At 36.6% G+C, this 18148-nt stretch overlaps 1 protein-coding gene across 1 annotated transcript in view; it reads left to right on the top strand.

The window, feature by feature from the left end:
* Window positions 1-17219, top strand: part of ZPLD1 (zona pellucida like domain containing 1) — a 42395-nt gene extending 25176 nt beyond the window's left edge. Inside the window, exons 6-10 of the mRNA XM_047100516.1 lie at window positions 480-560; window positions 9691-9862; window positions 11173-11281; window positions 16610-16639; window positions 17044-17219. Coding sequence (XP_046956472.1) covers window positions 480-560; window positions 9691-9862; window positions 11173-11281; window positions 16610-16639; window positions 17044-17219 — 568 coding nt within the window. The remainder of the gene's footprint in view (window positions 1-479; window positions 561-9690; window positions 9863-11172; window positions 11282-16609; window positions 16640-17043) is intronic.
* Window positions 17220-18148: the final 929 nt, after the last annotated feature.

Below are 18148 nucleotides of genomic sequence, written 5' to 3'. Positions count from 1 at the left end.
GCTGTATGTGATATTATAATATCCTCTGTCATTTGTTAGGGTTAGTAACTTCCAGAAACAGAATATTGCTGTATACAGTGAACATAGAAGTATCTATAAAGCTTGCTTTTAGGTTTTGTTTCTTCTCACTTTGACCAGTTGTTTTTTACACAATTTGTGTGTGTGTGTGTGTGTGTGTGTGTGTGTGTGTGTGTACTGTGGTGTGTGTGTGTGTGTGTGTGTGTGTGGTGTGGTGTGTGTGTGTGTGTGTGATATTAGCCTTAACTCCACTTGATGCAGGATGGCAATTTGCTGCAGATTTTTAAACATCTTGAGCTTAGGAGAATGTTTCAATAAACAAGAAGCCTCTGAAATAACTAACAAAAACATAGTTCTATTTTGTGGGGGTGAGGCATTTGTCAATATTTACTTCCCTAGGATTAGTAACTAATACCCAAAAGGAGATTCTGACTCTATATTATGCTTACTTCTTTCTGCAGATGGAATGTCTTAATGGATTATTGCTACACAACCCCATCAGGGAACCCAAATGATGATGTTCGATATGATCTCTTCCTTAGGTAAGTCTTGTATTGAGAGCAAAGATCCAATTGTAGATAATTGAAATAAAAACTCCAAGTTATATAAACAAATAATTGTAGGGCACTTCTATAGCTTTTAAATGTAAAGTTTTATATTTTGAGCTTTTAGTCCTTATAAAGCTGGAAGGATAAAAGTTGAGAAGAGTTTTCAACACAAAATGCTGATAAAGCTATTGTTGAATGAGAACTGCAAGTAAGTTAGGTCCATCAAAGATGTTTTATTCATGTTTAGGACATGTGGGAATATTTCACTGTCTTAGAAAAAGCATGGTTAGGATATTATTGGCAATAAGAGAAAGGCAGTGGGAGGTACTATTTACCCACAGCTAGACTGTCTCATCATATGTCAAAAGAGAGTAAAATTAAAGTAATGGTCCAGATAATTTAGACCCCAGAATGCTTTTCTTCATTTATCAGTATTTAAATGAAAGTATGATATAGCCTACTACTCCTTTTTTTAACAGAGCCAATAACTTCAACTTCATTCTCCAATAGACAATGATAGAGTGAATGTAATCTACATTTGGGGAAAGGGGACATTGATCATAAAAGCATTCAATCATCCCAGTTTCCTTTCAGCATTTTTATCTGACAGCAGAACAGACTTGAGAGTCAAGCAATGGCTTCTAATCATGCTTACAAAATGCAGTTGGCTCAGATCACTGCTGCTTATTAACACATTATGGGAGTAATATGATGGGAACCAAAAGATTATGCTTTATCAGCTAATCAAGGTTAAGATGATGTCCAGAGACTAGGTCAAACTGATACTCTTATATCCTATTGCTGGAACTGTTAATTTAGGCAACATTTTTGGGAAAAACATGTCAGTATATATCAAAACCTTAAAAGATTTTATATTCTTTGATTCTGTATCTACAGGTTTGAAACATACTCTAAAATATTTATGATTTTATGTTTTATCAGTGATATTTAAAATAGTAAAACTCGGGAGCAATGAAGGCTATTCAGCAATGAGGAAAGGAAATGACTAAGTGGATTGTGGAGAACTAGTAATTTGGGAACTCACACAGACATTAATTTATATAAAGTTATTTATAAAACAGAAAAAAAAGATTGGTCCTATTCTATCTCCTCCCTTTCTGTCTTTGTGGTATTTTTATGCGTGGAAATAATGTGGCTCTTTAAATTTTATATGAATTGAAATATGAAGTGAAATAATCAGCATATACAGTTTTATGTACAATGGACCTCATTTGTATAATATATGATAGAAAAGACTGTAAGGGAATCCATCAACAGGCTCCCAGTGGTTATTTATGCATAGGAGGATTGTGAGTCATTTTGTTTTGATGTTTTTCTTATTTTCCAAAATTTCTATAATGATCACATAGTGATAATCTGGAATGTGATCGTCAGACTTCTAGTATGACTATGGCTTCATGCTGAATCTTTTCAGTGTTCTTATTAGAAACTATAGAGAATGAAATAGTTACTAAATGAGTCTCTCAGATGTCAGTTGCAGTGAAACTAGGTGGAAAAGAAAACTGAGAAATCCCCAGATAGGTGTGAGTGATAATAAAAACAATTAAGATCAAGAGCAAATGGTGCAGAGGGAGGCCTGCAGGAAGTTCTGTGGGGAGAGGTGGTGGGAAAAGCGGGGAGGAAAAGTCAGTGTTGAGTGGTCCTGGTAGTGGCAGATTTCAGAAACAGCCAGGAGAAATGTGCAACAGAAGGAGAGGGTACTGCTGGGAGTGGGAGTTGCTAGGAACAGGGTTGAGGCCCAACAAGCCAACAGCCCTGGGGAATATGGAGAATGAAGGGATAGAGAATGACTAGAACCTCAGAAGTGGCGGATCTCAGAAAGTATCAGGAAAAGTACATCTTCTAAAGAGTGGAGGATTCACCTGGGAAGATAAGGGTCTTGGAATAGGCTTGTGAATGAACCTGAAGAACATGGGGCTGATCGTAGAATTCTTGAATATCTTTAAGTTCAGAAAGGCAGAGAAAACTCAACTACACAATTATGCCACATTCAGTGGAAACTTGTTGGCCATTGTAAAACAAAAGTGGGAGAACCTTGCATTGAGGAAATCCATGAGAGAGGTCACTACCATTCCACATTGCCCAAAGAGTCCCAGAAAATGACAAATCTAGGGAAATCCAACGCTTTCAAATGTGAGTGGTAAGCAAGTGAAGATACTGCTTACAGTGTTCCAGTATACTACCAGAAAAATGTAAAAAATAGCTGAGAAAAAATTTTAAAGATTAATTAAACTCACTGGAAAGTCATTGCCATGAAAAAGATAAGATTTGCAATTAAACACTGCAACATTATTTTTTTTAATTAAAAGTAACCATAAAGCAACAAAAGCAGAATTGAACAAGTGGGATTACATCAAACTAAGAAGCTTCTGCACAGCAAAGAAAATCATCAACAAAATGAAAAGGCAATCTACTGAATAGGAGAAAATATTTGCAAAACATATATCTGATGAGGGGCTAATATCTAAAATATATAAAGAACTCATATAACTCAATAGCAAAAAACCAGACAATCTTATTTAAAAATGGGCAGAAGATATGAATAGATATTTTCCAAAGAAGACATAGAGATTGTCAACAGGTACCTGAAAATATCTTCAATACCACCAATAATCAAGGAAATGCAAATCAATACTATAATAGAGATATCACCTCATACCTGTTAGAATGGGTATATCAAAAAGATAAGAAATAACAAGTGTTGGTGAGGATGTGGAGAAAAGGGAATATTAGTGAACTGTTGGTAGGAATGTAAATTGGTACTGCCACTATGTAAAACACTATGGGTCTTCCTCAAAAAATTAAAAATCAAGGGGCGCCTGGGTGGCTCAGTCGGTTGAGCGGCTGCCTTCGGCTCAGGTCACGATCTCGCGGTCTGTGAGTTCGAGCCCCGCGTCGGGCTCTGGGCTGATGGCTCGGAGCCTGGAGCCTGCTTCGGATTCTGTGTCTCCCTCTCTCTCTGCCCCTCCCCTGCTTGCTCTCTGTCTCTGTCTCTCAAAAATAATAAACATTAAAAAAAAATTAAAAAAAAAATTAAAAATCAAATCAACATTTGATCTAGCAATTCTGCCACTGGGTACGTATCCAAGAAAATGAAAACACTAACTCAAAAAGATTTATACACCTCCGTGTTCATTGGAGCATTATTTACAATAGCCAAAACATGGAAACCTGTGTCCAATGATAGATGAATGGATAAAGAAATTGTGAATGGATATCAGATGGGAAAAGAACCCTCATGGATATCATAGACACAGGGAACGGATTAGTGGTTGCCAGATGTGGGGACTTGGGGGTGGGAGAAATGGGTGAAGGAAGTCAAAAGTTAGAAAAAAAAGAATAACTGAAATGGGAAAATAGAGAAGGACAAGAAGAGGAGAGAAAGAACAAGGCAAGACAAAAGAGTAGAAGAGTAGAGGGTGAAGAGAAGAGACAAGGGCAAGGAAAGGAATGGAAGAAAAGGGAAGGAAAGAGAAGGGAAGTAAACAAGTAAGAAAAAAGAAAAACTTATATCCTCTTTTTTAATAAAAATAAATGTCCTGAAAAAATTTCTGGGAAGATTGAGTAGATAGTTTTGCCTATTCCTCCTAAGTGTGTGTGTGTGTGTGTGTGTGTGTGTGTGTGTGTGTGTAAGCTCTGAATATTATATACAAAACAAGTATATATATTTAAACTCTGAATATTATATACAAAACAAGTATAAGAATAATAAAAAAATATAGAGATAAGGTTAGATCAGCTAGGGACTCTAAGACCTAATGAATTATGGTTTTCTTTTTGCCTTTTATATCCCACACTTAGAGCTGAAGAAGTCAGGAACTCAGATATATCAATGGCTACAGATATAAATAAATGAATGGGTGATAAACCCGTTTGAATGAATGAATGAATGAATGAATGACAAAGCCTGTCCTCTCAATACAAAAGACTAGGAAAGGAGTAGCTTAGTAAGACAGAAAGCTTTCACACAATAATTGTACTATTCTAGTCTAATACCACATCCCCACCCACGCTAGCAAAGACTGAGTGGCGAGCCAAATTTCTACCCTTGTCAGTAACAAGGTGTCCCAATATCCCATATGGGATGATTTCAGAGAAGGTGGAGTGGGGTTTCTGTACTTCTCCCCCCTGGCAATAATGAGATACCCTTACATGTCCTATTGGGTTGACATCAGAGGAATCCTAGTGGAAAGTCAGGCCATTTACTACAATGCCACAGTAACAAGGCCATAGTCCTTGTGGTGTTGGTGGAGGCCACTCCTACCCTATGTAGTCAGGTATATGTCAGTGGAGGCCCAGTGGAGAGTAGAAACTCTCACTCTATCCAGAATTAACAGGATCCCTGCTCCTTGGGTGTCAAGAAAGGCCAAGGGGAAGTCTGGAATTCTACTCCTATGTGGTAGTAATGACACAGCATCCCTCCTTCCTTGATGAAGTGTTGGAAAAGGAAGTCAGCTAAAATATAAGGTTTATATAAGATCCTGAGTCTCATAACTAATAGTCCAAACCCCAACGTTCAGTAAAAATCACTTGACACAGCAACAATCAGGAAGACCTCAAAATAAATGGAAAAAGAACAAAAATAAATGTGATGGAGAGTTTAGAATTATCTACAAAAGACTAAAGCAGTCATTATAAAAAGCTTTAACAGACAATAGCAAACATGCTTATAACAAATGGAAAAATAACAATGAAATGGGAAGTCTCTGAACAGAAATGGAAGACATAAGGAAGAGACAAATGGAAAATTTAGAACTTAAAAATACACCAACAAGAAAACTAAATATGCAACCACCCTACAATCTAGCAATTACATTTCTGGACATTTTTCTCAGTGATAATGAAGTTGATGTAAGAGGCTCACACATACAAAAATGTGTGCACAAATATTAATAGCAGCTTTATTTTCATTAGCCAAAAACTGGAAGAAAATAATATTCTTCAATGAGTAAATAATTAACTGTGGTACATCAATGTCATGAAATGCTACTTCTAAATGAAAAAGAATGGATTATGGGTATATATAACATAGGTGTATCGCTAGATAATTACAGTAAATAAAAAATCAAATCACAAAAGGTTACATAGGGCATGATTCCACTTATAAAACACTTTGAAAAGACAAAATTTTTATTAGGCAGGATATTCCAATGGCTAAATAAAGGGTGTAGCCCTAACAGATATTATACTTAATAATAGCTCTAAAATTATTAAAGGAATGTGATATTATGCAAGATTAGTCATGTACACAAAAATTAGAATATTTTATTGAGTTCAGAAATAGATCCAAAATATATGGGAGTTTACAATATGATAGACTGTGATATCACAAATCAGTGAGATAAAAAGATTTTAAAAACAGTGCTGCAAAGTGGGTAACCATGAAGAAAATATTGCATTGGATCTATAGTTCATTCAATACACCACAAAGACTTTAAATAGATTATTAATTTGAATGTAAAAAATACAGTTTTAAAAGTGGTAGAAAAAACCATATTAACATAAGAAATATTTTTAAAACTTTGATGGAGGGAGATGGATGGGACATGGGCTAGATGGGTGATGGGTATTAAGGAGTGCACTTGTGATGAGCACTGGGTGTTGTATGTAAGTGATGAATCACTGAATTCTGGAACCAATATTGCACTGTATGTTACTAACTAAAATTTAAACAAACAAAGAAACAAACAAAACAACTTTGGTGTAAGGAAAATCTATATGTGGCCCAAATACAGATATACCTTGGAGATGTTGAGGGTTTGGTTCCAGATCACCCAGTGAAATAAATATTGGTAATGAATTTTTTGATTTCCCAGTGAATATAAAGTTATGTTTATACTATACTACAGTCTTTTAGGTATGCAATATCATTTTACCCAAAAAACAGTGTACAAATTTACAATGTAAAGTTAAAATATACTTTATTGCTAAAAAAGGCCAATCATCATCTGAGCTTTCAGTGAGTTGTAATCTTTTTGCTGGTGAAAGGTCTTACCTCGATGTTGACGTCTGCTGACTAACCAGGGTGGTGGTTGCCGAAGGCTGGGATGGCTGCGGCAATTTCTTAAAATAAGACAACAATGAAATTTGCCACGGTGATTGAATGTTCCTTTCATAAATGATTTCTCTGTAGCATGCCATACTGTTTGATTTTGTCCGCATTTTATCCACAGTAGAAATTCCCTGCTGCTGTTTTATCAACTGACTTTATGGAAAATCCTTTGTTGTCATTTCAATAATCTTCACAGCATCTTCAGCAGGAGTAGTATCCATCTCAAGAAACCACTTCTTTGCTCATCCATAATAAGCAACTCCCCATCCATTCGGGTTTTATCATGAGCTTGCGGCAATTCAGTCACATCTTGAGGCTCCACTTCTAATTCTAGTTCTCTTGCTATTTCCACAACATCTGTAGTCACTTCCTCTGTGGATGTCTTGAACCCCTCAAAGTCATCCATGAGGGTTGGAATCAATTTCTTCCAAATTCTGTCATGTTTCTATTTTGACCTCTTCTTAATGGCATCTAGAATGGTGAACCCTTTCCAGGATTTCAATTTACTTTGACCAGATCCATCAGAGGAATTACTATCTACGGCACCTCTAGCCTTGCAAAATGTATTTCTTAAATAATGAAACTTGAAAGTCAAAATTATTCCTTGATTCATGGGCTGCAGCATGGATGTTGTGTTAACTTCTGGATAACTTGCTGCAGTTTCTGTGTCAGCAGTTGCTGATTTATCTTTTATGTTATGGAGTCAGCTTCTTTCTTTAAACCTCATGAACCAACCTCTGTGAATTTCAAACTTTTCTTCATCTTCTTTACCTCTTTCAGCCTTCACAGAATTGTAGAGGGGGCCTTGTTCTGGATTAGCTTTTGGCTTAAAGGAATGTTGTGGCTGGTTAGATCTTCTCTCCAGACCACTAAAACTTTCTTCATATCAGCAGTAAGACTGCTTCACTTTCCTATGATTCATGTGTTCACTGGGTTAGCACTTTTAATTTCCTTCAAGAACTTTTCCTTTGCTTTCACAACTTGGCTGTTTGTCACAGAGGCCTAGCTTTCAGTCTGTCTAGGCTTTCATCATGACTTCCTCATTAAGCTAAATCATTTCTGGCTTTTGATTTAAAATGAGAGATGTGTGACTCTTCTTTTCACTTGAATAATTAGAGGTCATTGTAGGGTTATTAAGTGGCCTAATTTCAACATTATTGTGTCTCAGGGAATACGGAGGCCTGAGGAGAAGGAGAGAGACAAGGAGGAGGGGGAAGTTGGGGAACAACCAGTGGGTGAACAGTCAGAGCACACACTTACCAGTTAAGTTCACTGTCTTAAAGGGACACAGTTTGGGGGGGCCCCAAAACAATTACAATAGTAACATCACAGATCAGCATAACAAATATAATAACAATGAAAAAGTTTGAAATAGTGTGAGAATTACCAAAATGTGACATGGAGACATAAAGTGAGCAAATGCTGTTGCAAAAATGGCACCGACAGACCTGCTTGGTGCGGGGTTGGCACCAACCTTTAACTCGTAAGAACCACGGTCTCTGCAAGCACAATAAAGTGAGCACAATAAGGTAAGATATGCCTTACTAAAAGCCATACAATAAAATGTTGAAAATTTAACCAAAAACAAAGCTTCTGTGTGTGTATGAACACACACACACACACACACACACACACACACACACACGGGCTAAGCAACAAAGTAAAACAATTGCAACTTAGATAACCAGCCGGGAGCTAGTCTTCCTCACACATAAAGAACTTAGAAGAATCAGGAAGAAAAGACCAACAACAAAATAGAAATTTGGGCAAAGGACATAAACAATTTTCAGATAAAGAAATGTAGTTGGCTCTAATATGTATGAAAGGATGCGCATAGTCATTTCCACTGGCAAAGATGCAAATGAAAATTATATGGTGATAGTGTCTTTTTCTTACCCAAGAGCAAATAATCCAGAAATTTTTACATATACTTTGTTGATATAGTTCTGGGGAAATAAGGACTTTCTTTATATATTACTTGGGAAGTACAAAATACAACAATATTTATAGAGGGCAATGTGGCAGCATCTATTAAATGGCCCTATAGATACATTGTACAGATAACCTGCTTATGTTCAAAATACTGTATTATATTTCACTCTTATTTGGATCCTGAGAAACTTAACAGAAGACCATGGGGGAGGGGAAGGGAAAAAATAGGTTATAGAGGGAGGGAGCCAAACCATAAGAGACTCTTGAAAACTGAGAACAAACTGAGGGTTGATGGGGGGGTGGGAGGGAGGGGAGGGTGGGTGATGGGAATTGAGGAGGGCACCTGTTGGGATGAGCTCTGGGTGTTGTATGGAAAGCAATTTGACAACAAATTTCATATTTAAAAAAACCCAAAAAACAAAATACTGTATTATAAGGCTATGCATTATTACTTTGTAAAAAGCAAAAGATTCAAAACAATGCAAAGGTACTTAAATAGGTACCTGATTAAATAAATGCTGGTACATGTGTGTGATGGAATACTACACAGTGTGCAAAAAGAATGAGGTAGCTTGCTAAATATTCATATTTATAAATGTGCATTTACATTTTATACATTCATAATGTCTAAAATACTGTGCTAAATTTTTAAAAAGGGAAGGTACAAAACAATGTGGATAGTGTGCTTCTGTTTTTTGTAAGGAGGAAACAATAAGAATTCATTACTTTAGCTTTAAATGTATATACCCTGGGAGGATGCAGTAACAAGTGAGATCACCTCTGGCAGATTCGAATATGTGTGTGGAATGGTGTGGACAAGGGCAATCATGGGAGGGAGACTTTTCACTATATACCTTTTATTCTGTTTGGATTTTTGAAACTTATGAAAGTATAATCCCTCTAAAATTTGATGGTACTATTATAATCAGAAATTGATCTGTTTAAATTTTCTGATCTAGGTCACTCTTGGCATATTTGTTGAGTTAGCTTATGCTCTTATTAAATATCTGTTACATGGCATGATTTTGTTAGCTCTTAATACTGCAGAAATTAATTTATAATTTTCAGCGGGCTGGTAATTTCCAGTAATATCCTGTTTTCACATTCCCTAAAATATAGCTGCGACAAAGATCCTCAGACCACTGTCATTGAAAATGGCAGAAGCCAGCAAGGCCGGTTTTCCTTTGAAGTGTTCCGATTTGTGAAACACAAGAATCAGAAAATGTCCACCGTCTTCCTGCACTGTGTTACCAAGCTCTGCAGAGCTGATGACTGCCCCTTCCTTATGCCAGTATGTTTTTAGCAACTTTATTCTAAATTGTCAAATTGATCTAAGCTGAAGGGTTATCAAATGTTAGGAACTAATTTCTATATGGAAAGCGGATATGCATTGGGTCAAACAGTTTGAAGTAGGATTTATTTACTTATTCATCCAGTAAAGATCTACTGAATGCCTATTTTGGGTCAGTTTGAAGTAGGATTTATTTATTTATTCATCCAGTAAAGATCTATTGAATGCCTACTTTGTGCCACACATAATACTGGGAATACAGCCATGTGTGCATGATTTTCTGAACTCATTTAGCTTATCTTTGAGGACCAGGAGACAGTAGTGGAAGAAAATAAGACAAAAATGTTATGGTGCAAAGGCAGATTGTACATATAGGTTGTAGTAGGAGACAGTATTTGCTTTTGTGAGAGAGATAGAACAGGACAGATTGGGAAGTCTGATGGAAGATATAAAACCCAAAGTGTGATTTGAAGATGGATGAATCACAAAGGGGCAAAATCAAGAGTGAGAGACCCTCCATGCCAAAGATTGACCGAAGTCACAGACATATAAGACAGAGTAATCAGGGGACTACCAGGCCTTCAGTAAAGTCATGGAGCAGAATAGAGGATGATTGGAAAACCTGGGAAGGTGCACAGGGCTAGCACTGGAAAGGTAGATTTGGCCCTGATGGCCAGAAATCCCTTGGATTACAAGTTAGAAGTTCTAAAAGGTGAGGATCTTAATTGCATACAGCCATCATTAAAATACAGATCCATTTACTAGTGAATAAAAAAAAAATCTATTTCTGGCAGGCCCCCTGAGGTCACATCAATATTAACCTGAAAAAATGCAAGCACATTTTTTATTTGAAATAGCTTTAATATGTTTTTATTTATGCTCAAATTCAGGCATTTCTTCACAATTGATTGCTTTCATCCTAACTAGCAATATCAGATGGGGTTAAATGGAGAATCCACATTATCTTGTCTCTGTGCTGACCAACAATTCAGGGAAAGATTTATTAAAGGCTTGAGAGATATAAAAGTACAAAACTTTGATAAACACAGCTCTTTTTCAGGAGAACCATTGAGCTATGTAAATTAATGAGGCAAAGCACAATTATAACAGGAGGAAATAAGAAATGTGGCCCAAGCCAGAAAAAGAAACATTGTAGCAGTTATATGCAAAGTAATTAAATAAATGCACAGAAGTAAATGAATAAAATTAAACATGTGGTATCTCTTCCAAAAGAATCTGCTTTCCAAATGGCCATAAAGAACCAATTTTGTGCCGGTGTGGAATTTCATTTGTTTTCATTAACACCTCAGATTTGCGGCCACAGAGAAAGGAGGGATGCAGGGAGGAGGACCACTTGGAGCCCCCAGAGCACGTCTGGAAATGCAGTCCTTTCTGCTGGTCCCATCATTACTCGGAGTGGTAAGAACGCTCCTCCTTTTGTGTATAATAATAGACTGTTCCAAAATGGCTTATTACTTGGCTTCTAAGGAGAACTCAGAGTGGTTTCTAAACAGCACTAATTAACTGTGAAATAAGATAAACTGCTAAGCAACTTCAATTTCACAGTAGTTTCCTGTTTACTCAACTTTCACACAAAGGGCAATATTGGCTTTACAATATTGGCCTTTTTACACATGCGCATGCACGCGCACACACACACACACACACACACACAAGTATACAAGTGTACGATGCTGGACATTTTTCATTCTCCCTACCCCTGAAGACTGGCCTGCGTGAATTGCACTCATCTGCTGTTTTGCCATCCAGTCTTTGGTTGGGCTTGGCTAGTAGGTAGTGCTATCAGCGGATGGAAGTGCCCGCATAACTCCTCCCAGCCAACTTTTCTACAGAACTAGAAACCCTCCCTTTAACCCATAGGCCAGGGAACTTCTTGACTTTCTCTTGTGAATTTCCTACATCTGTATAAATAGTCCCATTAATCTTTTCTTAAAATGCCCAATTTTAGTACCATTTGTTTCTTCCCAGATCCTGAATATTACACATCCCTTCTAGTGCACTCTGCCATGGTCATGAATCTAATAGCCACAACTGTTTATACACATATATTCTCATGTATACAAGTATTTGTGTACACACTCTCCAGAGGAATACTGCTTTAAGTCAGCGTGAACCCAGGGACATTTGGAATCAATTGGATAAAACAGACATGCAGTGTAAACAACACAAACTTAAGTCAGAAAAACTGGTTCTAGCTCCAGCTTTTGTCTAAACAAGCTATGTGATGTGGAATTGTATGCCATTTCTTGGGGCAAGTGTTTTTTCATCTTTAAAATGAGGGGTTTGAAGAAGTTGCCTTTAAATTTCTAACTCTATAGCTCTAAATTTGTCTTTAAAAAAAGAAGAATTCTGGTTTGGATTATATTCTAGTCATTGTTTCTCAATTTTATATAAGCCATAAGGCTATTACTGTATTTCAGTTAGATTATTTTTACTTTTTCTCCCATGCATCCTGTTCCACAGTGAAAAGAAAGTTTTGTGTGAAATAGGTAATTAAGGAAAATAAGGTTTTGGCCTAAAAAGTTTAGACAATTTCTTGAATTATTTACTCCTCTGGTTTGTGAAGAGCATTATTTAAAAACAAGCTAATAGGTTTTTAAAAATAATACAGAAATTTATTAAATATGAAATTTCAAACTTGGTCTACACTCTCTGAGGTTTGGTATGTGTTTTCAATGGTTTGAAAATGACTGGTTTGTGGTTTATGAAAGGCCCAATTCTTATCTAGCTGTCAGAAATAGTTCATAGAATTACACTACATGGAAACTCAACTCTTGTTGCCAGTAATTAGGAATGCTTTTGGGAAGGCACAATAAGAAATGTTTTTATTTCTATGGAACATATCTAGTGTTAGTTTTGTAGAAGAAAAAAAAAATCTTGAAAGCGACATTTCTCTGCCCATGTTGAGTAAATGGCTTTTCCTCTTTATTAGCCTCCTTGCTTCCTTCTTACCTGGGCCAAAACAAATTTAAATATTACAAAGTTTAAATAATTTGTTAGTGTAAAGATATGTTCTTATAAAGACGAATGTTTCTAAGGCTCCCAAGTCCCAGTAAAGATTACCGAGTAGAAGTTTCTAATTCTACCATAGCTAACAGCTAGACAGGTTTGGTAGGTTTCACCTAAACCATATTCAGTTGCCCAAACTATCTATGATAAAACCTCAAAGAGTTAATGCCTTGATCACATGTCTCTGATATCGTGTCTGGATTTCTTCTCTTCCAATTTCAACCTATTTCCACCTTAAGGATAATATTCATTTTCTCACAGAATAGTTTTGTCTTAGTCACCCTGGTCTCTTCATTGGCAAAGCCCCCAAAGGATCATGTTCAAACCTGCCAGATGCCCTTCATTCCTCTGTCACTCTCTGTGGATTTATTTTTTATAATTTTGACAAATGGCCGTAGGACGGTGCTCATTTGAGGGCAATCGTGGTGGCCTCACTGTCTAGAGGGCCATATATGACCGTGTTCACATTATGATACTTATGGTATCCAAGCAAAAAATATTATTTTAAATTCTATATAAACACAGAACTCAGAAATCAAGCCATATTCATCCACAGGAAAATCCTATGTGAACTTCATGTCTAGCTTAATGACCAGGGCTACCTTCTTTTCTCAGTTTCACCTCATTTTTAACTTAGGTCAGCTAGAATTTATCTCTCTAGATCCTGTGGCGGGTTTTATATAGACAAGTCCAATTTCAGGCTTGATTTGCTCTCTTCAAAGCTCTCTGGTACTTGGGGATTTTTGCTTTGTTTACTCATTGAACCACTCCTTTCCCCTAGACAACTGACTTATGTCAGGTTTAATAAGTTGTTAAAGCACAATACTTTTGTTTTAATGAATCAGACATTCTGCTTATACTTACTTAACATTGTTAATCCTTTTGTTGGTTGATTTAGGAAAATATTCACATCTTTTCAAAGTTTAAAATCTTCAAAATTCCTGAAGTGTCCTTATTTTACATCCCCATGTGCTAAAATTATTCGGTAGGGAAATGCTTATCATGGGGAACAATTCTGGAAATTCACAAGTGCAAGCACTGGAACACAGTAGTACCTAATTGTTTTATTACATAAATTCTGATGGGGAAGTCCAAGCCAAGCTATTCAACTTGTGTCATTGAGTTTTATGGGGAGTTAATAATTCATTCAAGCCTCCACATGGGACAGGCACTCTGCTAGGAACTGGGAATACCCCCAGAGAACAGGCCACAGTCTTTGCTCTCAGGTATCTTAGCATTCAAAGGTAGAGATAGACTATTAACAAACATAACACAATGGAAGGTACAAAATTTGGAGGTTCTAAATTTGAAATATGTGGTCCACTTTACCACAAAGGTAGTTGAAGATTAAAAAAATAGTTTGCTTGTGCTAAGAAAGGAAAAATATTTATTCTGTATATATCTTACACTGATATTTACTTTTTCCATTTATTTCTACTACTTATATGAGAGAAAAGCAGAGAAAAACAATTTATCTTCCACTTCTGGCTTTCAAACAGCTGTGGTATTGCTGCCCTCACTTTCTTCCTGTGGGTCCTCAGCTAGCTGTATGTTTTTTGAAGAGTCCACCAAGTTTAGTACTCCAATCTGTTTTAACTCCAGGATGTTTCTTTTAGCATATATGTATATGGTAAGACCAAATGGGTGTGAGAGAAAAAAAAAAACAGAGTTTGTGTTGAAAAAAAATCTCCTGGAAAATGTCTACCTCCATTTTGGAGCTAGATCAAACTTCAGTAGATGGGAAATTGATGGATAGTGGAAACAGCAACCAGATAGCTTTATCCACTATTGAATACAATTCCGAATAATATTCAAATATTACATGCTTTGATTTTAGTCATCTGCCAGAGGTAGGAAGCTTTTGGTTTTTCAGCATCTTGGAACCTGTAGCTGGTAGGACTCATTTGACATTTTGTCTCAGGTGAAGATTTTGTCCACAGCCCAGTCCTCATGAGTGGCACCTGGGATATTTATTGTTCTTCCGGAAGTGTTGGTGGTAATGTGGGAGAGAAGGAGGATATCCTGACTTCTTTTATTAACTTCAGGATGCAGAAAATAGTAGGGGCATCCAGTCCTAGGATCACCTAACTTGGTCACCTAACTTGGGACACATAGGAGGATGGAGCTCTCTATTCTTTAAAAAAAATTAAAAGCAAGTAAGTGTGATTTATAAACAATGAATATCTTTGAAAAAGGAATTTTAGATCATTATATATTCTCTTCCATGTTTCAGTGAGGCAGCTTGTCTTGGAAAGGGAGTATGCATATATTTTGGGAGAATTGTTCACAGTTCATTCATTTTATCCATTTCCATGAGAAACAATGTCTTTATAAAGTAGTGTGGGTTGGAGATTAGGGTTTTCCTAGTTTTCCTAAGGGTGTCCCTATTATGAAAATTTATGCTGCCCCCCCCCTTTTGTCCTATAGTGGTACACTGCACCATTCTAAAGAATGCTATAAATGAGAATTCTATTAATTCAGGGCATTGCACTTCAGACTCAACAGCAGAATCATCATTTATGCCAAGACTCATATGTCTTAAAAGAAATGGCTTCAGATAGCTTATAAATATCACACCAGGTTCTTCCAATCAATTGTTTCAAATACTAATCTTGGGGTTTCATATGGCCTGAGTTATTCATCTTTATAACTAAAAATATTCTCCATACTTGGCTACTTTATATGATTTTAGGAAAAGGATTCTGAAATTGAAATTTTATTTAAACATATGCTTACCTTATCACAGAGGCTGTGACAGATGGAAGATTCTTCTTCTGTAAAATGGGGGCAGCAATAATATCTAAACCATATGGCTGTTATGAGGACAAAATGTGATGACATATGAAACAGCACTTTGTAAACTTTCTGGAATTACACACATGTTCATTGTAATAATATTTATCCTCCAAAATCAAACCAGCAACGGCACACATTTTATGGTTCAAATAACGGACACCCACAGACACATATGCACCCAAATGTTTAAGGACAGAAATGAAATCCACTACATTGTACAGGATCAGGGGTTAATGGCTATATGATTACAAAATGGGTAACACAAGTTGGGAAGCCAGGTGAATGCATTCATTCCATCTATTATTATGTTTGCCAGAGATGAGTAAAAAATCAACAGCTTTGATCTTTTACATAACAGATACAAAAAAAAAAAAACCCTACAACTCAAGGTTAGGAGTCACGTTTTCCTTTCATTTAGTTATCAAGTGTGAATTTATCTTCTTGGAACTTAAAATGATGTTTTTGCAGATTATGATGGGCAAATTGGCAATGCTTAAAATAAAGTGGCACTAAATAATGAATACTTCTGTAAAACAGAATAACAAATGGCAAGTTATAGGGCTATAAAATTGTACTAGCTGTTAACAATTACTGCCCCCACTAACCTGACTAAAGAGATAATGATGAAGCAAAGTTGGCAAGAAAAAATATAGTACAGTATATTTTGTGATTCTCCTTGTATGCCCCGGGGCAGTGGCAGGGTGTGGGCCTGGGGAATGGATAGATAATAAAATCTTGGACACGTGAAACAGAAAATGTGAAAACAGAATTGTTTCGGAAGATTCTCATTATTGCCTTACCCATGAGGCTTGTGGGTGAAGGGAAGGGCACATGTAGGTAAAAAGTAATCACATAATTATAATAAACCTAGGTAAATATTTAAAGATACAATATTGCTTTCCTTTTTCTTTTCTCCTCCAGATGAGACTCCAACCAACAATTCACAGCTTGGTAAGATAACAAACATATATGAAAATAAAAGTATGATTTTAAAAATTTTTAAGTATTTTTTGATGATCAGTTGCACAACTCTAAACGATGAAATATATTGAGTTCTGGTTTTACAAGTTTTTATATTTTAAATAATAGTTCACTGAGGATTTCTGGACTCATATGTGACCTGTTGGTCAATTTTTATAGCATTTTATAGATGATTTTGTTTTTGACTGCTCAGGGGATACCTGACTTCTAACCCATATATTGGATTGAATTATAGTCAAATAGATTGTAGCATGAATCATTGTCATGCTGTTACTTTGCAAGATCGTAATGACAGATGTTTTGCAGGTATAAATTGGGATGAAGTGAGATAAATCTGACAGTGGACCTTCCCACTGTTTGTGTTGTGCTTGCAGGTTCTCCAAGGGAACCTCCCTTCCAGCTGAATGCCATCACCAGTGCACTGATATCAGGAATGGTCATCCTGGGAGTGATGAGCTTTTCCCTTCTCCTGTGCTCACTGGCCCTTCTATACAGGAAGGCACCCACCAGTTTGGTGTTGAATGGCATAAGAAACCCAGTCTTTGACTGACTTTAACAGGTCCCTTCTCTCAGGAGGACTCACTGACTATACCCTGTGTTACTGCAGTCAGTGTTTTCATCCAAATTGAATGCCAGCCAGCATTTGATATTTGTAGGTTTGATAGATTTCACAGTGTAGTTCGTCAGCATGATGATAGTGAAAGAATTTGGGTGGTATTGTTCTCGTCGCGTGAGTATGTGGTCAGCCCTATTTGTATGGCACCAATGGGTAGAATGACAACAAGCCAACCATATTCAGGACTCAGATCTTACAGGATCAGTCATATTTCATTTTATTTCAATTTTCTTTTGATAATTCGTTGTTATAGAGATAAAAGGTGGGCATAGAAAAAATATACATTTGTTACATTTTTCCCCCTAAGCATTTATACCCAGTGTGCTGGCATTTAGATTGTTTATGTGGTCCTAAATTGAAAGTTACTTTTTTTATTTGTTTTTTTTTATTCCAGATAATTCCAGCTTGGGGATCTATTTTAATTGGACTGGTCAATTTGGACACCTGAGATTTAATTACTCTTTCTGTGACCTGAGTTTTTGGCCGATTTCCATGTCTGATGACATTCATTTAAAAAACAAACAAACAAACAAACAAACTCAGGAAATGTGTCTTAACCTGGAGCACCTACTTGTGTAGCAGAATGTAAAAATAGTTGTTAACCTCTAAAGGAAACCAAGTGACCCTAGGTCATTATTCATTTACATGGGAGTGGCTGTGCTCAGTTTTCTCCTGGTTCACTGAGAACCTCAGCACAAGTTCACTTTCCTCCCAGGTAAACAAGTCAGCTGCATTTGCAGCTGTGCTTCCAGCAGTGAGGCAGCTGCAGAGATCATTCTTCATTCAAGAGCCATTGCATGGGAAAACAAACCATAGTTGTGGGAGTGGACATTGTCCCCACACATAAGCATAATGTTCCCATG

This window comes from Lynx rufus, unplaced genomic scaffold (genome assembly GCF_022079265.1).
Source record: "Lynx rufus isolate CCGP_SWC_20201006 ecotype Redwood Valley unplaced genomic scaffold, mLynRuf1.p SCAF_5, whole genome shotgun sequence".
Classification (NCBI taxonomy): Eukaryota; Metazoa; Chordata; class Mammalia; order Carnivora; family Felidae; genus Lynx; species Lynx rufus.
This window is presented reverse-complemented; position numbering and strand designations above follow the sequence as displayed.